The 25,321-nt window shown below is 43.3% G+C and overlaps 2 protein-coding genes across 6 annotated transcripts; one reads left to right on the forward strand and one right to left on the reverse strand.

Annotated features, from left to right (window-relative positions):
* Positions 1-25,092, reverse strand: LOC122876029. Of its 5 annotated transcripts, XM_044195844.1 has the most exons (5): positions 20,837-20,977; positions 20,364-20,467; positions 3,024-3,438; positions 2,485-2,682; positions 1-1,101 (listed from the first exon to the last, which is right to left on the reverse strand). In XM_044195844.1, exons 3-5 carry the CDS (start codon positions 3,372-3,374, stop codon positions 880-882), a joined length of 771 nt encoding a protein of 256 aa, XP_044051779.1. In that variant the 5' UTR covers positions 3,375-3,438; positions 20,364-20,467; positions 20,837-20,977; the 3' UTR covers positions 1-879. The 5 variants fall into 5 exon arrangements, with proteins under 5 accessions (XP_044051779.1, XP_044051781.1, XP_044051780.1 ...); XM_044195846.1 differs by lacking the exons at positions 20,364-20,467; positions 20,837-20,977 and adding an exon at positions 25,005-25,092; XM_044195845.1 differs by lacking the exons at positions 20,364-20,467; positions 20,837-20,977 and adding an exon at positions 12,833-12,936.
* On the forward strand, positions 13,002-23,999 carry LOC122876150 (adenylate kinase isoenzyme 5-like). The gene is made up of 8 exons (XM_044196118.1): positions 13,002-13,136; positions 18,158-18,890; positions 19,139-19,285; positions 19,521-19,693; positions 19,794-19,907; positions 20,822-21,013; positions 22,316-22,400; positions 22,648-23,999. Exons 1-8 carry the CDS (start codon positions 13,002-13,004, stop codon positions 22,719-22,721), a joined length of 1,653 nt encoding a protein of 550 aa, XP_044052053.1. The 3' UTR covers positions 22,722-23,999.
* Positions 25,093-25,321: the final 229 nt, after the last annotated feature.

A 25,321-nucleotide genomic window follows, 5' to 3' on the forward strand; every position in this document is an offset into this window, starting at 1 on the left:
TTAAGTTTATTTAAGTAATGTATTTTTATTTTAGTTGATTTCTGTTACAAAGGCTATTTAAACTCTTAAATTCATTCAGATGAAGACATTATGATTTCCTACTGTGGAGAGACTGTCTGGACTCGTGAGTTTTGTTCGTACCTCATAATTCTTAATGTGAGAAAATTGGTGAAGGTCACAAGTTCTCTTAAATCACTTGTACGTTCCATTTAAGAATTAATCTGATCGTACAAGTGGTTTTTGCATGAGGCCGACTGCGTGAATCCTTGAGGTCTAACAAACCAGTTGAATGTATTTCCTTCCGCATAAAACAATAGTAAAGATGACTTTTAAGATATTTTAAATCATGCATTTTTTTACATCCATATTTGCCAGCTAACAGTCTTCTTCTAAGCTGCCTTGAATAATATGAAACTGGCAGCAGGATTTGTATCGTAGCTCGTGTACACATTAGATACGAACAAAACCCATTCAAAACATTGATGCATAGCGCTACGAGCGGTCACAAACTCCACAGAGAACCTTTAACTACTGGGGTCAAGATCACTTTGGGTCCTAAAAACTAACTCGAAGGCCAGCAACAGTTGAGAAACTACAGTAGGAACACATTCGGCTGGTCTCAGGTCAGACCTTCAGGGTATGTGTACTATAATCACTTTCAGTTTTTTTGGAGTCGACATGCAGAAGTGTCATCAGGGTTTCCACATCATCAGTCTGGATTCTGATTTCCGTCTGAAGCCTGCAGCCAAACTGATTCACAAAAACATCCAAAATGTCCTGATGACAAGATCCACTTCCAAGACACTTAAAAACAGTAGTAGTACAGTAAAACCCTGTCCCTGTGGGGCTCTGAAGAACCCTTTCAGACTCTGCTCATCATCAGTGATGATGATGGGGGGATGAGCCAGCTGTGTATGTGTTGATGTGTGTGTCGTGGTTGTCTTCAGTGTGTGTCAGCAGCAGCGAGGCTCTCTGCTCGTCCATCCTCCTGGACTGAACTCTCTGAATCAAACTGAAGAAATCCTCCTGACCTTCAGGAACCGACCCAACGACATCATCCAGATCAGGAAGAGAGCACCTCTGGTCCTCCATCCTGTCCGACTATAGACAGACAGACAGTGAGACAGGTAGATGGAGAGTAAGACTGACAGGGAAAGGCAGGCCAGTGAAATCCTGTGAAATTTTCATGGATGTCTTCAGAGCTTGTCCTTCCACACCTGTCCACCAGTCTCCTGATCCTGTTCTTCCCTGCACACTGTTCCTCATTCACTCACTGAACCACACCTGTCCTTTGTTCCCTCCTTAAGCCTTAAAGGTGGGGTATGCGATTCTGGAGAAATCCAATACCATGACCAATACCATGACAAATACCATGATATAGAGCGAACAATGACACAGCAAGTAATAGCTTAGCTAGGTTTTGGGCTAGCAAACTGTTGCTACAGCTGCTGCTGCTAAGCTAACAGCCAGAGAGGACGAGACGGTTTCCCAGAGCAGCACAGCAGCTCCAGACAGCGATGCTCACAACTCTCCTGCTGCTACAGCTAGCATCACAACAACAGCAGATCTTAAACTAGAGAGTCAGCTGAATGTCCGTGGGCAAGTCGTTTAATGTTACCTGACACTCAAATCATGGCTGGAACAGTGCTGTGCAGCTCGGTCCGAGCCTCTTTGTGTGTTCCCCGTTCACAGAACACGGGGGGGTTCAGCGCACACACTGAACGGACAGCTAGCAGACTGCGAGGAGATATTCGCTGAATTTGACAACAAGACGTGTACTGGATTAGAATCGCTGACCCCACCTTTAAGCCAGTTAAACCAATGTGTATATACTGGGCACTTCACTCATCTGCTAGATTGTCAATGGTGCCAGACTGCTGCAGTGTCCAGAAATTCCTGCATGAAAGTGTGTGTGTAACCTGTTCCTACCTGTACTTGTTCCTACATCTTCCAGTCTGTATCCTGTCTTACATATTCCTGTTTCCTGTTCCTGCCTGTCCCCTGCTCCCACCTGTACCTTGTATCTACATCTCCTTGTATCCTGTTTCTGCCTATTCCCCATTCTCACCTGTACCCAGTGCTGACTGTATGCTGTATTTTGCCGTACCCTGTGTCCTGGTGGATGATGGCTGGTTCCAGGGTACAGGTGCCCTGGAAGAGGTACCTTGTATCTGAAGAGGTATCATGTACCATGTCCCTACTCTTACCCTGCTCCTTCCAGGGGTTAGGGTTAACCCTAACCTCTGCCCTGGTTTGTAAACCTGTCTGTTGCCTACTGTGACATTCTGTCTATCTGTGATCTGCCTTCCTGCCTCTCCTCTCTCAGACTTGTTTGCATGTTCAGACTGTCTTCATGTTGCCAACTGAATGCTTGTTTATCAAACACGGATTCAAGTAAAATCCCTTGTCTGAATGTGGTGAAGATAAACATCTGTATAGTCATTACGTTACCCACCTAAAAACATTCATCTGACATGCTGGTACCTGGTAGTGTATGAGCATGTAGTAGAAGTCCAGACTAGCCACGGTGGGCTGGTCGGAGCTGCAGGTCCCACAAAGAGCAGCTGGTCCTGGATCAGGCAGCAGACTGAGGCTGGCTCTCTGGTCCTCCAGTCTCTGACCCTGACACTCCAGGATCAGGTCCAACAATGCCTCTGGCTCCTCCTGCTGGCTGCTCTTATGCTAAAGCGACAGCACAGGGACCAGCCGTGGGTTATTAAACATGTTTCCTGTTCTCATAGACAATGAGAACATGAATCATCAGTACAAAAGATGAACAACTGTGTTTGGTTCTGGTTCTTTGATAAAAAGCTACAAGAAGCCAGTGGACATCAAAACTGAAGGAGAGAAGTCAACTACGACTCCCAAGGTGCATTTCACTAACAAACAGCCAATCACTGAGCTTCACATTCTGATGACAGTTTGTCGAATCAAACATTCAGCACTTTAAACCAGTTCACGTTCACATTCTGGATCAATATGGGAAGAATTCAACAGGTTTTATGGCAGCAGGTGACAGCTACCTTGTTCCTGGAAGTAGTAGTTCTGATCCTGGAGCTCAGAGCAGAGTCGAAGCTCTGACCCCGGGGCCTGGTGGAGCAGCCTTCAGGACCAGGACCTGGTACAGGAGTCACAAGACCTCCAAAGGTCCTGAGGGGTGAAGTAGATGCTGAGGTCCTGCTGCTGGGTGCAGACTGAGGCTGGGGAACAGCACTGGTGTTGCTGGGACTGCGGCATCCTGGTCGGGCCTCCAGACTGCCATTATGGTGGGGGGGTGGAGAGTGTTTGGGTGCAGTCCCCCCGATCCTCCCATTCTGATGAGAAGGTGAAGACAGGGAGGGAGGAGGTAGACCTGAGGGGGTTTTGTCAGCCATGTTGGAGCTGTGGAGGTGTGGGTGGGGTTAAGATCACTGTTCTCATCAGTGGAAGGAGCTAAACCTGGACAGAAAGAGAGTAGAGCAGGAAATGAGACACAGATCCACATGGAGAACCGTGTTACCTTACAGATCAGGTAACATCAGGTTCTTTGACTTCCTGGATCATGGCGAGTGGCAAAACAAGTGGATAAATATTCTTGTATTCTGTTCAGGTCAAAATGTAATTAAAGTCAGACGCATGATCATCGCTTTAACATCCATTCAGTAGCTGTTTGTATCACATTATCTTCCTCAACAGAGTTTTCTCAGTTGTACTGGAACTGTAGATGTTACGATTTCTGTTTTTCTGAGTACTTCTAGTGCACGTTGGCTTAAAAGTTTTTAAAAGACTGAAAGTTAATTTTTCACCTTGGAAACAAAGTACGACCGAAAGCTCCAGAACAGCAACTGAAAGGACCTCGAGGTGAGATTGTTTTGTTATCTGCCGTTTTCAAGGTCAAGAAAGAACTTAGACTTTCATCTTTTAAGCTAACATGGACAAGAAGAACTGGGCAACTCCATCTGCTGAGCAAGATCATGCGATATGATGGAAAGCTCCAGCACATGCGGGATGTTTAGCTTCTATATGCTTCCCAGCCTCAGTGTCAGTACAAAGTTATGCTGACGTCGTTTCCCAGCGGCTTTTACAATTATTTAATAACGGTTTTGTAGTTTTCTTTTATATCAGTTTTAAAAGTTTTTAACTGTATTAGCAGTTTCAAATACTCACCCAGGCTTTATACTCTATTCTTATTTTATTTTGTGACAGGGAGATGTTTTTTGCTATTAGTTTTAAGTTGTGTACTTTTATTTTGAAACTTGTGTGTTGGAGGTGAAGCATCCTTTGGTGACGGGGCCATCTACGTGTCCAGCTATCACTGGATAACTAATAAAGATTCAGCCTCCTTGTAGAGAATACATAAGCTGTGTTTGCACATCTCATAAATGACCGTGCGCTGAAACATATTGGTGAAATAAAGAAGATTCCTCCAGTCAGTCAGCTCGTGTTGCCGAGTTGCTTTTTCACATTCAGCCTTTGAGGGACTGATACTTCCTGGACCGACCTTTCCTGCCGTACCACACGTCAACCATGCGGTGAGCTATCTGTTGTCACCACGTGTCGCTCAGACTGAACATAGAAGAAACATGGAGTCGTTCCACCAGAGATGAACGCTGTCTAGTCACTCTAACCTTTACCCTTCTGTGTATTTGAGGGCCCATGAACAGTATCCTTGAACAAGGTCTTTATCCAGAGATAGATTGCACATAAAGTCCAGGACCCTGGACTGCAGCAGCTCTTCATAAATCCTTCCTAAGTTCTCAGTAATGACTAACTGGTTTCAAACTGGTGATTTACTAAATCAGGTTGCACCATTAAAACTCAAGATATGTCTCAGCTGGTAAAGACTTTAGTAATGTGTAAATCTGTTGCTAGGAAACCTCTAGCTCTGTCCAATCAAGAGCAATCAACTATGTAAATAAGAAGTCACTGTAGCATCACAAGCTAGCATAACTTCCAAAAAAAAGTTTTAAGAGGCCAAATGATGTATTAAACTGAACTGTCAAACCTTATATATAAATGTAGGTATTGTTTTCTCTTATTTATGCAGACAGGAAGAAATATTTGTGTTTCAGAATTAGTAGTTTTCATGCAGTTTACAATGAGTGGGAAATATCCAACCATGCTAAACTAAGTTAGCATGGCGTTTTGTAATTTGAGGTAGGTTTACATACACCTGGCGGTTAGTGGCTGTAAATATTTACTAGTTTGGAGGTGAAACTTGTTTTAATTTAGTGATGATAAAACTCCACTTAGTAAACACGAACGTTAAAACAAGTTTAACGTCCTAACATTTCCGCCATGCTGAGCTGAAGGTTGTGGATCTGTTGTATTTATATTTGGGACATGAGCGTATCCAACATGTCAGACGTCTCTGTGACATGAGGAGACGTCCACTCCGTTTACTGGAACTGGCAGGAGGGAAAGAATAAAACTGAACTGTGTTTTAAAACCTCTGTCAATGGTCCTCACAGTGTGTGAGAATGAGACGAAAACCAAATTAGAAACAACAAAAACTGAGGAGAAATGTGTTTAGTTGAGAAAACACAATATCAGCCACAAACTGGATATAAAGCAGTGTGGTTTCAGAGAGTCCAGGTCCAAGTAGGCTTGCTCTGGTCTGCTTTCATTCAGCTTCAGCACAAGTAGGTCAACAACAACACAAAACCACAGAGAGTGTCTAATCACATTTACAACACAAAGGACACACACACACACGAATGCATTACTGAACGGTGTCACTGCGTTCGTCTCCTTCAAAGCTTCATTCAGTAAAATACGAGTCTTCAGGGCCACCTAGTGGCTGTCACAGGAAACTACACAGTCAGTTACTGTGTAACCCAGACCGAAGCTCAGAAGGTCCAAAATTAATTATCAAAAACTATGTTTCCTGACAAAGTTAACATTTTTAAGTTTTGGTTCCAACTCACAACTAAAAGTCTGACCGAGACATTAAACAGCTGACGAGACAGAACGTTTGAATAAACTCTGTTCAAATGAATTTTTTAAATAAAGTTTTCTGTCTGAGTTACATCACCTCAACATCATAAAGTTTTCTTCAACTTTCTCTCCTTGTTTCCCGTCGAGCTTCACTCCTTCGTTTCCTTCTGTTTCAGCTCTTCACTCTGTTTCCTCTCGTCTCGTTTCTCCACCGAGTGAAATCTCTCTATCGGCTGGTCGACACACACACTGAAACACACACACACCAAACACACACACACACACACTGAAACACACCCACACACACACTGAAACACACACACACTGAAACACACACACCAAACACACACACACACACACTGAAACACACACACACCAAACACACACACACACACACTGAAACACACCCACACACACACTGAAACACACACACACTGAAACACACACACACACACCAAACACACACACTGAAACACACACACACACACTGAAACACACACACCAAACACACACACACACACTGAAACACACACACACACTGACACAATGAAAGAAAGAGAGAGAGGACAAACTCCCCCTCTGGGCTTACATCATGGTTGCTATAGCAGCCACATAGAGGTTTCCAAATTCGCCTCCCAAACACACACACACACACACACACACACACACACACACATTCCTGCATTGTTGAGATCCATTCAGTTGAACCCAGAGAATGCTGCTCTTCTGCTGTGGGCCTCTCACACACACACACACACACACACACACACCAAACACACACACACACACACCTACACACACATGCACACACACACATACATGCACCCGCACACACACACACACACACACACCCTGCACACACACACACACACACACACACACCTGCACACACACACCTGCACACACACACACACACACACACACCTGCACACACACACACACACACACACACCCCTGCACACACACACACACACACTTCGTCTTGAGTCCGTATTTCTGTTAACATTAATATTCCCTGTTTCACTGCTTTGTGTGTGTTTTAAACAGCACCTGATGATGTAGTATGATGTGTTTTACTAATATTAATATTCTCTTTCTATTATTCTTATGAATGATTTGACTCTAACATCGGACCCGGGCCCTGATCTGGTTTAGCTAATCCCGGCTGTGATCAGACTAAAGTAGTCCTGTTTATTCTCATCAGCTCATCTTCTCTGAAAGCACTTTGAGGATTTGTGTGAGTCGTCTTTAGTGACAGCGTGCGCTTCACGTGGTTATCTCAGTGCTGATCATGTGATTGCAGTTACATGAGGGAGGTGTGGTGGGAACCCTCCCAGCATGCACTGGGGCAACAGATTCATTCATACGTCTCACTTCATTTTGTTCTCCGCAGTGTTTGGTCTCTGCTGAACCTGAGGTTCCTGATGGACGGGCAGAGACGTCACTGATAATCTTCAGCCTGCTATGAAAATCAATCAGTCCGAATCAGAATCAGAAAAGCTTCATTGATCCCGAGGGGAACCTCTTTCTGTCACGTCACACAGGAAGAGAAGCAGCGAGCAGCATGCGCACGGTTTACTTTACTAAAATCTTTTTAGAAAGCAGCTTTAATTCACAGTTTTGAGTAAAGTGAGTTCTGCAGTTAATCATTTAATAAGTTTCACTGTTCAAATTAAAAGCCACGTGTTCTGGTTCCTGGTCTTTAACAGGATCAGAATCAGTTTCTCAGACTACAGTTGGATTGGTTCTTTTCTAACGCACAAACTTTCATTTAGTTGTATTTTTGATCATGTATAAGTAAAGGAAGCTCTTCATTATGACAATTAAATTGTGATAATTACATCAACAGATTCTAATGATTTCTCATAAAGCTGCATGTTATCTTTTAGAACGATCAACACTCTTTCATTATAAATCTAAGAAAGCAGCCGTTTGTATTTGAAAATGACTTCATTTTGGGGTCCTGATCCCGCTATTCAAGCAAACGCATTTCGGCTTCTAACTGGTAAACCGTAGTGCCGATCAGGACGCGTGCTTTTTGTAGAATGATTTATTTACACATGTGGCTAGTTTTAAAAACAAAACATCTCTATAGCGCCCCCTTGCTATTAAATGGGCAGTATAGCACCCATTGCCACACATACTCCAAGGCCCTGGCTATAATGGCAGACCTTTGGATTATGTGTCGATGGAGAGGAAGAGGCCTCATGGTGGCGCTATAATTGACGGCCAAAAAGTGAAAACTTTGATTGGTCGGCGTGACCAAACCGTGAGGCCGGTTGACTTGAAATTTGAGCCACATATCCAAATCACCTCGCTCTACAGAAAAGTCTCGGGACCATAAAAGCATGCCACAATGGATGTTTTGCTAATTTGCATAATCAGAATACAGTAACATGTCATCTATTTTTTGGATTTCAACTGTATCAACACTAAATTTGGTATTAAGCCTCGCAGTGTATAAATCTGTATTGTAGTCTCTGTAAAACACACTGTTAATAGTACACTCACCTGCCAGTCATTACTTTAAAACAACTCATTCAGAGGATCCTGGTCACACTGGAAGATGCCAGCTGTGACACCGGATGGCTGGTGCACCAAGATATCGAATAGCACTGGGTCGCCGACGCCCACAGTAACGCATCGCATGGGTGGCCTGGACCCCAAATATAACTGCTTGCAGTTATAGTATTTAATTATATTCATTAATATTTGCACAGTTAAATACATTAATAAATATGGAGAACCATTCAGGATTATTATAGTTTTGCATTTTTCATTAGTTTTTATTTTTATTTCGTTTTGACTTTTTATTTTCAGTTTAGTTTTAATTCGTTTTTAAAGCGGGTTTGCTACTTTAGTTTTTATTTTTTGAAAATGCTTAGTTTTAGTTTTTAGTAGCTTTAGTGTTAGTTTTAGTTTTTATTTGTAATACGGGGTATTTGTCAGAGGCGAGATTCAAAAAGGTCAATAAAAACAAAACATCGTACTGCAGTACTTGCGTACTGCCGGGCCTGGATCTAACGTCAGCTTCTCTTTCGGGGGAGGGGGCGGGGCGCTCTGCCTTACCTTGTTAAGGTGAGCTAGCTTAGCCGTCTTTCTTCAACAGGGATTTTTCCCCTTGAGAAATGTTTCACGTATCTGATCACCTTCCACTACTACAAGGCGCTTTTTTATCTGTGACAGTCGTATTCAAAGTAAAGACTTTCACCGCCGCCATAGTTATAACAATAATAATAATAAAATTATTTATAGAGCACTTATCAAAACAAAGGACAAAGTGCTTCACAACAAGAGAAATAAAACACCACAGTGAATGACGAAATATAAAGAAATAAAATACATAAAATATATAAAAGCAATAAAATAAACAGTTCAGGTAAAATCAGGATCTGCTTTCAGATAAAAATGTTTTGAGACGAGACTTAAACGAAGACACTGACTCAGAAAGCCTGATGTCTTCAGGCAGGTTGTTCCAGTCTGTGGTTCTGTCTGTAGTTCTGTTTGTAGTTCTGTCTGTACTTATGTCTGTAGTTCTGTCTGTAATCTGTCTGTGGTTCTGTGTTGTTGTGTTTGTAGTTCTGTCTGTTGTTGTGTTTGTAGTTCTGTCTGTTGCTGTGTTTGTAGTTCTGTCTGTGGTTCTGTGTTGTTGTGTTTGTAGTTCTGTCTGTTGCTGTGTTTGTAGTTCTGTCTGTTGCTGTGTTTGTAGTTCTGTCTGTGGTTCTGTGTTGTTGTGTTTGTAGTTCTGTCGGTTGCGGTGTTTGTAGTTCTGTCTGTGGTTCTGTCTGTTACTAAGTGAGTAGTTCTGTCTGTGGTTCTGTCTGTAGTTCTCTGTTGCTGTGTTTGTAGTTCTGTCTGTAGTTCTGTCTGTTGCTGTGTTTGTAGTTCTGTCTGTAGTTCTGTCTGTTGTTGTGTCTGTAGTTCTGTCTGTTGCTGTGTTTGTAGTTCTGTTTGTAGTTCTGTCTGTTGCTGTGTTTGTAGTTCTGTCTGTGGTTCTGTCTGTTATTGTGTTTGTAGTTCTGTCTGTGGTTCTGTCTGTTGCTGTGTTTGTAGTTCTGTCTGTGGTTCTGTCTGTTGTTGTGTTTGTAGTTCTGTCAGTTGCTGTGTTTGTAGTTCTGTCTGTGTTTCTGTGTTGTTGTGTTTGTTGTTCTGTCTGTTGCTGTGTTTGTAGTTCTGTCTGTGGTTCTGTGTTGTTGTGTTTGTAGTTCTGTCTGTAGTTCTGTCTGTTGCTGTGTTTGTAGTTCTGTCTGTGGTTCTGTCTGTTGCTGAGTTTGTAGTTCTGTCTGTGGTTCTGTCTGTAGTTCTGTCTGTTGCTGTGTTTGTAGTTCTGTCTGTTGCTGTGTTTGTAGTTCTGTCTGTAGTTCTGTCTGTTGCTGTGTTTGTAGTTCTGTGTTGTTGTGTTTGTAGTTCTGTCTGTTGCTGTTTTTGTAGTTCTGTCTGTAGTTCTATCTGTTGCTGTGTTTGTAGTTCTGTCTGTAGTTCTGTCTGTTGTTGTGTCTGTAGTTCTGTCTGTTGCTGTGTTTGTAGTTCTGTTTGTAGTTCTGTCTGTTGCTGTGTTTGTAGTTCTGTCTGTGGTTCTGTGTTGTTGTGTTTGTAGTTCTGTCTGTTGCTGTGTTTGTAGTTCTGTCTGTGGTTCTGTGTTGCTGTGTTTGTAGTTCTGTTTGTAGTTCTGTCTGTTGCTGTGTTTGTAGTTCTGTCTGTGGTTCTGTCTGTTGCTGTGTTTGTAGTTCTGTCTGTGGTTCTGTCTGTTGTTGTGTTTGTAGTTCTGTCAGTTGCTGTGTTTGTAGTTCTGTCTGTGTTTCTGTGTTGTTGTGTTTGTTGTTCTGTCTGTTGCTGTGTTTGTAGTTCTGTCTGTGGTTCTGTGTTGTTGTGTTTGTAGTTCTGTCTGTAGTTCTGTCTGTTGCTGTGTTTGTAGTTCTGTCTGTGGTTCTGTCTGTTGCTGAGTTTGTAGTTCTGTCTGTGGTTCTGTCTGTAGTTCTGTCTGTTGCTGTGTTTGTAGTTCTGTCTGTTGCTGTGTTTGTAGTTCTGTCTGTAGTTCTGTCTGTTGCTGTGTTTGTAGTTCTGTGTTGTTGTGTTTGTAGTTCTGTCTGTTGCTGTTTTTGTAGTTCTGTCTGTAGTTCTATCTGTTGCTGTGTTTGTAGTTCTGTCTGTGGTTCTGTCTGTTGCTGAGATTGTAGTTCTGTCTCTGGTTCTGTCTGTAGTTCTGTCTGTTGCTGTGTTTGTAGTTCTGTCTGTAGTTCTGTCTGTGGTTCTGTCTGTTGTTGTGTCTGTAGTTCTGTCTGTTGCTGTGTTTGTAGTTCCGTCTGTAGTTGTCTGTTGCTGTGTTTGTAGTTCTGTCTGTGGTTCTGTCTGTTGCTGGCTTTGTAGTTCTGTTTGTGGTTCTGTCGGTTGCTGTGTTTGTAGTTCTGTCGGTTGCTGTGTTTGTAGTTCTGTGTTGTTGTGTTTGTAGTTCTGTCTGTTGTTGTTTTTGTAGTTCTGTCTGTAGTTCTGTCTGTTGCTGTGTTTGTAGTTCTGTCTGTGGTTCTGTCTGTTGCTGAGATTGTAGTTCTGTCTGTAGTTCTGTCTGTGGTTCTGTCTGTTGTTGTGTCTGTAGTTCTGTCTGTTGCTGTGTTTGTAGTTCCGTCTGTAGTTGTCTGTTGCTGTGTTTGTAGTTCTGTCTGTGGTTCTGTCAATTGCTGGCTTTGTAGTTCTGTTTGTGGTTCTGTCGGTTGCTGTGTTTGTAGTTCTGTCGGTTGCTGTGTTTGTAGTTCTGTCTGTGGTTCTGTCGGTTGCGGTGTTTGTAGTTCTGTCTGTGGTTCTGTCTGTTGCTGTGTTTGTAGTTCTGTCTGTAGTTCTGACTGTTGTTGTGTTTGTAGTTCTGTCTGTGGTTCTGTTTGTTGCTGTGTTTGTAGTTCTCTCTGTGGTTCTGTCTGTTGCTGTGTTTGTAGTTCTGTCAGTTGCTGTGTTTGTAGTTCTGTCTGTGGTTCTGTGTTGTTGTGTTTGTTGTTCTGTCTGTTGCTGTGTTTGTAGTTCTGTCTGTGGTTCTGTCTGTTGTTGTGTCTGTAGTTGTCTGTTGCTGTGTTTGTAGTTCTGTCTGTAGTTCTGTCTGTTGCTGGCTTTGTAGTTCTGTCTGTGGTTCTGTCGGTTGCTGTGTTTGTAGTTCTGTCTGTTGCTGTGTTTGTAGTTCTGTCTGTAGTTCTGTTTGTAGTTCTGTCTGTGGTTCTGTCTGTTTCTGAGTTTGTAGTTCTGTCTGTGGTTCTGTCTGTTGCTGTGTTTGTAGTTCTGTCTGTGGTTCTGTCTGTTGCTGTGTTTGTAGTTCTGTCTGTTGCTGTGTTTGTAGTTCTGTCTATTGCTGTGTTTGTAGTTCTGTCTGTAGTTCTATTTGTAGTTCTTTCTGTGGTTCTGTCTGTTGCTGTGTTTGTAGTTCTGTCTGTAGTTCTGTCTGTTGCTGAGTTTTTAGTTCTGTCTGTGGTTCTGTCTGTAGTTCTGTCTGTTGCTGTGTTTGTAGTTCTGTCTATTGCTGTGTTTGTAGTTCTGTCTGTAGTTCTGTGTTTGTAGTTCAGTCTGTGGTTTTGTCTGTTGCTGTGTTTGTAGTTCTGTCTGTAGTTCTGTCTGTTGCTGAGTTTTTAGTTCTGTCTGTGGTTCTGTCTGTAGTTCTGTCTGTTGCTGTGTTTGTAGTTCTGTCTTTTGCTGTGTTTGTAGTTCTGTCTGTAGTTCTGTTTGTAGTTCTGTCTGTGGTTTTGTCTGTTGCTGTGTTTGTAGTTCTGTCTGTAGTTATGTTTGTAGTTCTGTCTGTGGTTCTGGTTCTCTTCTCTACCACCAGGTATCACTGTGATGATGTCACACTCTGCCATCCAATCACTTCACTGTGCGATGTGCTCATCAGCTCGTTAGCCTTGTTAGCACAAAAAGCACCATGAATAAATACAGACATTACCATGGCAACGGCTCCCGCCACCTGATGCTGCTGTCAATCATTCCGACATCACACTCTGCTCCGAGAGCTGCTGCGAGGACAGACTGACTGACTGACTGACTGACTGACTGATAGATAGATAGATGATAGATAGATGATGGATAGATAGACTAATAGATGGAGAAGATTGATGATCTGCAGACAAGAAAACAGAAGGAAAACAGGAAGAAGAGGCGAGCAGAGGAAACGAAAGAAGAAGCTGATGATGAGCAGCACATACGTGAAGGAGTACCTGTCTCACCATCATCTCCCTCAGCTGCTGGAGGTGAGACAGTTTTGTCTGTTGTTTCTTGTTTCACAGCTGATTTAAGTTTACGAAATCGTTGCAGATTACAGAGCTCTCGTCTGAAATCAACCAACTCTGATAACTCAACAGGAAATTACAGCAGCTTATTGCTGCCAACACGACAAAAACAATATTTGTTCCGTTTCTTGTTTTCAATGATTTTATTACATTCTAACAAGATATTTTTCATGTTATTGTGACAGATTTTCTCATTATTACTGTTACTAGATACTGAACCTTTTTTGTTTTAACACAAAACCAACAAATCTCACTGAAACAAACTTTGCCCGCTGTAACATAATAAGTTGGTATGTTGTTATATCAAGAAGAGAGATTGTAGCCTACATCATCTAGAAAAAATGGAGTTCGGTCTAGACCTGCTCTGTAGGGTTAGGGGTTAGGAGCAATGAGATAACTTCTGTTATGAACTGGCGCCAAGTTCCTTCCTCTGGAAGTGCGAGTCTCACTTCCAGAGGAGATCATCGTCTCTGACGTCCGTCCAGAATAACCCTCCATAAACCAGCTGAGACGCCAGAGAAGAAAGCGGCTGCAGAACCTGCCTGAGAATCCTGCTGTTTCTAAGTTTCCTTCAGTCTCGCAGTGATCCAGAGACAGCTGTCTGTCCGTCCACGGGTCCACTGCAGACAGGAGCTGCTGACTGCTGGTTCGGCTGCTCTGATGGGACAGTCTGACTACATGTGAACTAATACAGGGTAAATAAAACTGGTCTGTAGAGACCAGCAGCACCGACCTGCAGCTGACATCACAGCAGACCATCTGATGAGCTGTTACGGGGTCTCGCTCTCCTGATGGCTTTGATGTTTTCTTTCGTCATGTTGGTTCCCAATAGGCCGATATGTTGCTGTTAGCATGTTAGCATCTATCAGATTAGCAACAACATTTTTCACTTTCTCCATTTTCACACAAAAGTCAGATTTCACTATGAGCTGATAAAATGCAGCAGAAGGAAAAGCTCAGAGATCCACTTTAAATTATGTGAACGGGATTTAAACTGCAGCAGGAGCAGCCAGTTCTCAGAGACAGGAGCTGTGATTATTACAGGGGGGTCAACTCAACTCGCTGACCAGAGCAGGTGATGTTAAAATCAGACCCCGTCCCCTAAAGACAGAAACACAGTCTGAATGAGGATTAACAGCAGTTGAACTGTATGACGTTGGTTTTAGCATATAGACATGAGGGGCAGTTGGTTGTCACGGTAACAGCACTTAACATGATAGAAGTGGACAGGGCAAGAGAGAGAGACAGACAGATAGAGACACAGAGAGAGAGAGAGAGGGAGAGAGACAGACAGATAGAGACAGAGAGAAAGACAGAGAGAGAGACACAGACAGACAGACAGACAAGCAAAAATAGAGAGATAGAAAGAGATCAGAACAAACTAGAGCAAGAAATAACATCATAAGATTTTCAGATGAGATTTAAAACACTCAATAGAGTTTGCTGATCTGACCACCAGAGAGAGACTGATCTATAATCCAGGAGCAATAAAACAGATTAGAAACAATTCCAGTCGTGGAAAAGAAAATAGAAATACAGCCGCAAGCGGCAATTCTAGGGTTCAAGCCAACACAGACCGTTAGAAGTTTAAAGCTTTTGATCTGGACCTGGTCAAATGTGGCCCAGATTCATGATTCGTGTTATGCCACCCACATTTGCCCTTGTAGCGCCCCCTAGCGGTCGATTTAAAGGAAAGTTTCAGGGTATGTTTCAGGTACGTATGTGGACATATCCTGTAAGTTTTGTGATGATTGGCCCAGCGGTTGTTGACTTTGGTCTATTTATGTGCTGAGCCACGCCCCTTTTGAAGTTCATTGGTCAATATCTTGAAAACTAAATAAGATATCAACAAGCTTTATACAACTTTTGATAAGCTTCGTCCAATGATGATCCACCGAAAATTTGGTAGCAACTGGATCTACGGTTTAGGAGATGTTTTTCAAAAATTCAAATTCAAAACAGAAAATCTAGTTTCTAGTTCAGTGGTCCAAGAGGCTTTTTTGTAGAGCACATTGCGGATTTGTGAGATAAATTTCAAGTCGTTCAGACGGTGTGAGGGGCGTGGCCTGTTCAAAATTGTGTTTTGGGCCTTAATTACGGCGCCACCATGTGGCCGGTTGGGCTCATATTTCTGTGGAAGCACATGCACATCATTTCCAGTTACTGGGCCAAGTTTCGTGTTTCTAGCTCGTTCCAGCTCATGGCAATTTGAGCCGTGGCATAAGACAAATAATAATAATAAACCGCCACTAACACAATAGGGTTTCTGTCCCTTCGGGGGTTGAACCCCTAATTAAAAAGACAATTAAGACGGTGTAGTCCCTCATTCGTCCAGGAGTGTTCTATCGTAGAAAAGGTTTCAGTCGTAGTCATCTGGACACTGTTTTCAGAATCAAAGGATCAGGGAAAACAACTTAAGAATAGACAATTTGAAGAACAGAATAGAATTTTTGCAGAAGTTAACAAGCATTGTCCCAGAAGAAATCCTCAAGAGAGTGATGGACTTTACACAGGTAGCACAGGGTGCACAACATAGGAAGAGCAAGGAGCGGCAAATTAAGAAATTTAACATCCTTTTGAATAAGAGGAATCTAGGAAAGGACCAGCACAACAGGAGATCAGGGACTGAACAAAGGGAGACATGTATCAACAGAAACAATTGGATCAAAAACTTATCAGACCGCATCCTGACACAGGCAGAAAAAGATGTGCTCTCCAAAGGGCTCAACTTTTCAGTTACATCCAACCACATCCCTACAGTGGACTACATCACAGCCACAGAAACAGCCATTAGGAAGAACAACATGACTGAAGCAGAGGCTGCAGACCTGAGGCTACGTGTTACTGCAACATTAAAGAGTGCCAAACCGCCTCCTTCCAACATTACATCCGAAGAGAGGAGGGCACTCTCAGCACTGCAGAAGGATCACAGCATAAACATTCAACCAGCAGACAAGGGTCGCTGCACTGTGATTCTGAACACAGCCGATTATGAAACCAAGGTCAACTACCTTCTTGAAGACACAACCACATATCAAAAACTTAAAAGAGATCCAACCAATGGCTACAAGAAGAAGGTTATAGACTGTCTACAGAAGCTTGAGAAGGAGGAGGTGATAGACAGGCCTCTGTACTACAGACTATACCCTGGGAAAGCCATTCCCTGCATCTATGGCCTTCCCAAAATTCACAAAGAGAATGTTCCACTCAGACCCATCGTTTGCAGCACAGATTCCATCACATACAACGTAGCCAAACATTTGACTACAATCTTGGCTCCGTTGGTGGGGAACACAGTACATCATGTGGAAAACACACAGAAATTTGTGGACAAAGTGAAACATCCAGTTGGACCCAGATGACGTTATGGTTTCTTATGATGTTGTGTCCTTGTTCACTTGCATCCCAACCTCAGAAGCAGTGACAGCGGTGATGAGAAGACTGCAGGAGGACTCCACCTTGCAGCAAAGGACCAAGCTTACACCTGAACACATATGTAAACTATTAGACATCTGTCTCAACACAACCTACTTCCAGTTCCGGGGACACTTCTACAGACAGATTCACGGCTGTGCTATGGGCTCTCCGGTCTCTCCCATTGTGGCCAACCTGTACATGGAACAGTTTGAGAAGAAGGCATTATCCTCGTTCCCGGGCACACCACCAAGTCATTGGTACCGTTACGTGGATGACACCTTTGTGAAAATCAAGAAATAAGACTTGGAAGCATTCTCAGAGCATATCAATACTGTGGACCCCAACATCAAGTTCACGCGAGAGGACGCCAAAGAGAACCGACTGGCCTTTCTTGATTGTTCTACTCTCAGAGGAGAGGACGGAAAGCTCCAGATAGAAGCACATACGGATCAATACTTGCTCTTTGACTCACACCATCCACTACAGCACAAGCTGGGTGTAATCCGGACATTACAACACAGAGCCCAGGAAGTGCCCACCGGCTCAGAGGGTAAGAAGAAAGAGGAAAGGCATGTCCAGAATGCACTCTCAGCCTGTGGTTATCCTACTTGGGCTATCAACAAAGTTAAAAGAGCCAAAAAACAGGACAAAAGTGTAACTGAACCAAGAAGGAACGGTGTCTCCATTCCTTATGTATCTGGACTGTCTGAAAAACTACAAAGGATCAAAGGACAGCACGATGTTCCTGTCTTCTTTAAACCAGGCCACACTTTAAGACAGAAACTCGTTCACCCTAAGGACAAGATGCCCACACAGAAACAGAGCAATGTTGTCTACTCCATTCAGTGCAGTGAGGAAAACTGCAAAGAACAGTACATAGGCGAAACCAAACAGCCACTTCACAAAAGACTTTATCAGCACAGACGACACGCTAACTCAGGATTACAGAGCGCCGTGCATTTGCATTTAAAAGCTACAAACCGCACATTTGAAGACAGCGAGGTGAAGATTCTTAGTAGAGAGAAGAGTTGGTTTGAACGGGGAGTCAAGGAAGCCATTTTTGTGAAGAAAGAGAACCCCTCTTTGAACAGAAATGGTGGTCTGAGATTTAATCTGCCCAAAGTCTATCAGAGTGTATTATCACCTTGGTCACGCCTATCACATGCTAATCAGGCACTTAACAGTGATGAAGTAGATGCAGCCAGAGAACAATAGGCCTGATTACTGATTACTGGGCCATCTTGAAACTATTAGGTCAGTTTCAGGTGAAACTAGCTAATCAACAGATACTCAGGCAGATTCCCTCCTGAGGGCGGGGCTTATGTAACTCAGAGTAGCTTAAATTTCCAGTTCCCGTTCAATTTTTTCACAATTGAGAATGACTTCCGGATGGGAGCCGAAACGTCTTGATTCTGAAAACAGTGTCCAGATGACTACGACTGAAACCTTTTCTACGATAAAAAGACAATTCCAATAAAATTAATAACTTACATAAAATCTCTTGTTGGAGAGAGATCAGGGAGGCCGCAGCAGGAGATGATGACTAATTACAATCTGTGTCCAAGAGTTTGTTCACAGGTCTTCTGTATCATCATCCTGAGGACCCCATCAGCTTCCTGCAGAGCTGCCTGATCACAACCAGACAGCTGGGGGGTCCTGAGGCTGTCACCTGGGACACCTTCATCCACCTGGAGAGACACCAGCTGAGCCCTGGACACCCCAAAACAACACCTGTACCCCCCACAACACCATCACTGCTCCCTAAAGAAACACCTATACCCTCTACAATACCTCCTATAGCACCACCAATACCCCCCAGAACACCATCAATAACCCCTATAACACCAACAGTACCTCCAATAAAACCCCAGATACTCCAAACAACACCCCCTATACCCTCCAAAACGACACCTATACCACCTATAAAACCCCAAACAACACAGCCAATACCCCAAATAATACCCAAAATACCCCAAGCATCAACCCTTATACCCCAAACAACAGCCTCTATACCCACTCTGACATCACCTCCTACACATTGGACAATACCCCCAACATCCACAGTAGCCCCACTAACGCATTCTGGGCCCCACATTCCCTCCATTAAGTTAAAAACATCAATCTTACCCCCACTGACACCCCAGGTTTCCTACATCAACAATAAAACACCATCTGGACCCCCCCAAACAACTGCTGAACTCAAACTCCTTCCCTCAGTTCTACCTAGACCTGCAGTGATCCCACCTGTCCACACTGAGAGGAAGGAACAACAAGACACAAAGACATTCAGGACAGAGGGTAAGATACTTCACCGAAAAAAAGTTTGATTCTCTAGAATTTGAGTTCTCCAGGAGTTTGGTTCTCCAGTAGTTCAGTTCTCTGCAAGTTCAGATCTCTGAGATTTCCGTTTTTTCAGAGTTCAGTTCTTCAGGAGTTCAGCTGGTTCAGGAGTTTAGTCTGAACACACTTTTAAAGAGTTTGCAGTGGCAGAAAAATACTTCCTGAATCAGAGTTTTTATGACTCTTCACACTGTCCCTCCTCTCAGCTCATCCTCCTGGTCTTCCTCCATCTCCTGCCCGGTCTCAACTCTCCATAGACTCGGACTCTGACATGACAGAAAGTTCTGGACTCCTGCAGGAAGTCAGCATCCTCCCTCCTCAGAGGTCAAGGCCCCTCATCATCTTCATCATTGGTAAGATAATCTGCGAGAAAACACCTCATGTTCAGCACCACCTTCCCATATTGTCATTGAAATATCTTTTTTCTTAATATTTCTGAGCTGACAGTAGAGAGATGACAAGAAAAGAGGGAGAGAAAGATGGGGAATGACGTATAAAGATCCCCGACCTTGTTCAAACTGAGGACGTTGTGGTTTTTGTGAGCAAGTTACTGATGTTCATGTCAGAACATACTTTTATTCCCATCAGGTGGTCCAGGAAGTGGGAAGGGAAGTCAGGCAGCTAGGCTAGCTCGTTGCTTCAGCCTCAGAGTCGTCTCATTGGATGAGCTGCTCAGGAGGCAACTGCTAAGCCACGCCTCCCCCAGCAAGAAGTGGAAGGTTATTTCACAAATGATGGGTCATGGAGAGCTGGGACCACAGGTCAGAGTCAACAAAACCACCAATCATCGCCTTAACCCAGACCCTGAAACATCGCAGTGATTTAGCATGGACAGTGTAAACAAACTCTCTGTGTTTGTAGGAGGAGACGATCTCCGAGCTGAGGCGACAGCTGATTGGTCAGCAGGAGGTCAGAGGGTTCATCGTGGACGGATTCCCTCTAGATGTCCACCAGGCTCTCAGCTTCCAGGAACAGGTACTGACCAATCAGAGAGCTCATTGCAGTCTGTACAGCAGGACTGAAGTTAGCTGTCTGTGTAGCCCTCTCGGTTGTATTGTGTAGTAGACAAAGTCCACATTCAGTATAACGCCCTTCCAAATGTGGAGGAGCCTGACAATTACCTTTGGGTTGCTTGAAAATTTCAGTGTGCGGACAACTTCTCCTTTTCCTTTGTACCAGGTGTCTCACAACCAGCTTCAGTGGTAGCAAGAAATAACTCAGCAAACTTCTGGTTTACAGGCTACACCTCAGAGATTTATAATGAAGCAAAGTCAGCGATATCATGGTGCGCTCAACAGATTGCTCTACAACGATTTACACACAAATAATATATTTACTGGGATAACTGGCGCCCTTTAAACATATTAAGGATATAAAATACAGTTTAAACGTATTGCAGCATTTTATTGAGCTAATTTCAGATCAACCTACCACAGAACAGGGAACAGCAGACAGGTATGGGGTTCTCCTCTCAAGTCTGCAGGGGCCCAGCAGAGTGCTCATGATGCACCCAACAGACCAGTCCCAGTGGGAAACTAATATAAAACATTATAAACAATGAGTTAGTAAACAACATAATGGTAAAACACAGCAGTGACGAATACAGAAATATAATAACAGTGGTGACAGTAAGTGGAAACTTTGTTCTCCCCGCCCACTCTATTTAATTCTGATTTATTTGATAGAGACAGATACGGTATACATAGACAAACTGAAAACAGCTAGCCGATGCAAGTATCATAGTTTTTATAGCAAATGCTAATTTGCAACACCTATCCCTAGAAGGGCTTTTATGAAAATAAGAGATTAAGACAGTGAGGTAAAAAAAAGGTAAACCGAGTAGATAGAATTAAGCACCTATTTAAAACATTACATTTCTCTGTGTTCAGACTGGCTCTCCTGACCTGGTGATGCTGCTTCTCTGCTCCAATGAGACGCTGTGCTGTCGCCTGCAGCGACGAGCCACTAGGCTCGGTCTTCTAGGAGACAATAGCCACGTCCTGCGGAGACGCCTGGAGACGTTTCAGAGAGACATCGTCTCCATCAGCAGATACTACAGACAGCTACACCTGCTGACACAGGTACACCTGCCAACACAGGTACAACAGGTGTGTAGAGAGCAAAGCTTTAATGTCCCAGAGGGACAATTTGGCTTGCAGACAGCAGTCAATCAAAAATACAACAATTAATAAAAATGGCAATACAATATATGTACGTACAATATGTACATACCCACACAAATAAACACAAGTACACAGGTTAGTGCCTACCTCACTGTTGTCTATGTCACTTGACACCAAAACCATCAGAGAGAGCAGCAGAAAAATAATGAATAAGTAAATAAGACAAAGAAAAGGGGGCACTGTTTCATATCCACAGCTGGCCAAATCACATTTTGTTTAAAAAGCCAATAGCTGAAGGAATAAAGGACCTCGTGTATCTATTTGTGTCACGTCTACAGAGGTAAAACCTCCGCCTTGATGGAAGCAAATTAAATTCACTATATAAGGGGTGCTGGGAGTCCAGTAAGATGACCTGAGCTTCCTGTATGGCTCTGACTTGCTATAAGTGGCAAAGATCATTTAAATTTACACCAGTAACTTTGCACACATTCACAATTTTTCTCAACAAGTTTTTGTTTTTCACACCGAGAAACCAACAGATCATAGCAAATGTTAAAATGGACTCAATTAAAGAAGTATAGAACACTTTCAACAGAGGCTTGTCAATATTAAAACTTCTGGGCTACCTTAAGAAAAGCAAGCTTTTTTCTTAAAATCAGTATTGGCATAAAAGGTTTGTCATCCAGGATGGTTCCCAAGTATTTGTACCGCTGGACTGCAGTCCGAGGCTCTCGCCTCAGGATCACTGTCTACATTACAATTAATGCTATAGAGAGTTCGGTCTAGACCTGCTCTGTAGGAAAAGTGCAATGAGATAACTTCTGTTATTTGGTGCTATATAAATAAAGCTGAATTGAATTGAACTTGCTTGCAAAATAAAAAGAATACTGAATGAATCTAGAAATGAATTTTGAAGAACTTCAACAATCTATAACGACCCTCTTACATAAATGTAGGACTTATCTCTACAGCCTCAGTCACATCAGCATTTGAAGGTTCCTCTGTCAGAGTATAAACTGCTCCACAACAGAGACCTGGTTTCCACACAGTTAGGAGACCTCATACTGACACAGCTGTTGATAAACCCTGGACACGTAGCTGATAGTTAGCGGTTAGCTCACCAGCTACAGCAGTAACGAACCCTGTGAGTCGCCACGACGTCTACACGTCTACAACTTCTGCGAGGACGTGGACACTTTCTGGTGTGGGAGTCAACGTAATGTCCTCATAAGTGACAAAAACACGTTTGTGTGTGTGTAGGTGGATGCAGACAGAGATGAGGAGGTGGTGTTTGCTGATCTGAGTTCAGTCATCAGAGAGAAACTGCTTCTAAAGAATTCGTCAGGTATTGACTGATTAGTTACTGATAACTACAGTAATGTGAGTGTAATGTGTCATTATACTAGTTTATCTTTATATATCTCTATAGAAGCTACACTATATTCCATCTGGTTAGATGCTAAACTTTATTTTGTTGTACTGGTACTTCCTCTAATCACAGTTAGCTGTCTGTTATAATCAATAATCACTGATTTCTATTGATTGAGACAATAGAAACACGGATTGATTCATCTGTTTCTGTGTGTCTACAGATCCTGCTGATGTCCCAGAATGCAGCAGTGCAGTCCCCGCTGTCCCCTTTAACATCAGATGTGACAATCAATGACACAAACGTTATTATGACCAATCAGTGATCAGTATGAACCCTGTGCAGTCTATTAGCAGGATAATAATCCTGCCTGTTGTTGTTTAGCTGTCACCTGGGAAACGTCTTGTGTGTCAGAACGTGTCTTTGTGTTTTCAGTCTAAATTCACATATTTCCAACAACTGAGCGAGCCTTGTGATAGTCAGCCCCTGTTCCCTCCCGACCCCTGTGTGCATGTCTCCTGGTCTGGGTCCCTGGTCTCCCGCCTGCTGCGGGTCACCGGCACACCTGATGCCAATTATCCACCAGTCTCCACAGCGTAAACACCAGGCTCTACCTCTCTACCAGCGCCAGATGGTCTCTGTACACTTGTACGAGATCCACGAAAAGGCTCCCGCCTCGACCGAGTTAAGTAATTGTTGTAGTAGTTTCTAGTTTGCTTCTGCCTCAGAGCTACACTACGCCGGCGATCCCAGCCATGGTCTCCTCCCGGATCACTACGAAAACTGTTTTCCTGTTCCTTCTGCCACGCCACTCCGGCCAGCTGCCTCTCGGGCCCGGCCTGCTCCACTCCACGGATCAGCTGCCCGGTTCAACCACATCGCTCTACACAAGCCAGGCCAGAACACGCTTCCCCAGTCTCCGTTCCTGGATCTTCACAGCTTCTTCCAGAACCGAGCCTACCACGTCCTCTGGGGCTACAGAAGATTACGCCAGATCGACCGCTCTGAAGACGTGCTATCCCCAGTCATTGCTTACAGTTAAAATAAGACTGACTTTCTCACCTATACCATTTGGCTCTCTGATCGTGCATTACGACAAACATGGCTCCTCTCGACTAGGAAAAACTAAAGAGGACAGTCAAAATGTGAGAATGAGGCTGTAATTTTAGAAAACAAGTTGTAATATGAATTTAAAAAGTCATGATGTCATTAGCGTAAAGTAGAAAAAGGTTGTACGTGATCATGTTATATGTAATAACCGAACTGGGTAGACTGGATTAGATGATTTAATTTATGATTATCCTAAACTATCTTCTTATTGAAACCTGTACCTTCAGATCATCACGTTTCAGGTAAAAGTTATTAAAAGAGTGTTAAAGTGGCAATCCAGCATGATGAGATATTGTAATTGGTTGGTGATCCTGATACTGGTGTATAGTTATTAACTTTCAGTTTGTTTGTTAGCAGGATGTCTATCAGGTGACTGAGTGACGAGTTTAGATTGTGAACGCCTGTGAAAACTTGATTTCAAGCCTGAAGTCTTTCTCTATAACATTAAATTCATCCTTGATTAAATATAAGCAATCCAAATCAAAGCTGGGACAAAATGTCTTTAGGTGTTAAGAGTTTGGTCACAGCATTTCTGTCTATGAGCCTCTTCAGTTTTTTAAAATGCACCTATAATAACCTTAAAGTCGGCTCACCCAAATCCATGAAGACAGTCTGAGTCTGAAACTCTGCAGGTCGCTATCATCATTGTTATTTAAAGCCTGAAGGACACGCAGAGCATCATGGGTAATCACTGTCCTTATCACAGCAGGGAATGTGTCTGACGACACCTCGGGAGATAAAGAGACTCAAATAGACTGAGAAGAGACAGACAGAGAGAGAGAGAGACAGGGAGAGACAGACAGAGAGAGAGACAGAGAGAGAGAGACAGAGAGACAGACAGAGAGACAGAGAGAGAGACAGACACAGACAGAGAGACAGAGAGAGAGACAGAGAGACAGACAGAGAGACAGAGAGAGAGACAGACACAGACAGAGAGAGAGAGACAGAGAGAGAGACAGAGAGAGAGACAGAGAGAGAGACAGAGAGACAGAGAGAGAGACAGACACAGACAGAGAGAGAGAGACAGACACAGACAGAGAGAGAGACAGAGAGAGAGAGAGAGAGACAGACACAGACAGAGAGGGTTAGATCAGAAAGTTATCTGGACCTGAAGAGACGACGGACCGGCAGAATCTGTCTCTGCTGTCAGAGACAGGAAGCAGAGACAGATCCTGACTCAGGCTCAGTGTCCACAGACTGGACATCCAGACAGGAAGACACAGACAGACATGTGGTCGCTGTTGGACAGGTGAGGTGAGACAGGTGAGACAGGTGAGACAGGTGAGGTGAGACAGGATCTTCCTCCTACAGAGTTCAACATTCAGTGAAATAAGAACGTTTCCTTTAACAAATTCAACTCTGATCTCAGATTTCAAAGAGCTCGACGTTAACACACACACACACACACACACACACACACACATTCATCATTATAAAAAAAGTTGCAGTGTTCATGTTGTTTTCACTTACTTGTATTTGTATTTTTAGCTGCTAGTCGATATTTTCTTCGTATTATATCTGTATATATTCTAACAGCACGTCTGTTCTGTTTTTATTTCCCGCGATGCCAACAAAGCTCTTTGAACTGAACTGAGAGACAGAGACAGGCGGAACAGCACTAACACGGTGACTTGTTGTGAATGTTTGTCAGTGACTGTTGCACGGTGTGAGTGATAGATTGTTGTCATGGTAACGGCCACTGCCCTCGTCTCCCGGTCCAAACAGATCTAAAGGGGACCTCAGGGTCTCCAGGAGACTCACACCACCCGGCTGCTGATATTCACACA

This window comes from Siniperca chuatsi, linkage group LG5, assembly GCF_020085105.1.
Source record: "Siniperca chuatsi isolate FFG_IHB_CAS linkage group LG5, ASM2008510v1, whole genome shotgun sequence".
Taxonomy (NCBI): domain Eukaryota; kingdom Metazoa; phylum Chordata; class Actinopteri; order Centrarchiformes; family Sinipercidae; genus Siniperca; species Siniperca chuatsi.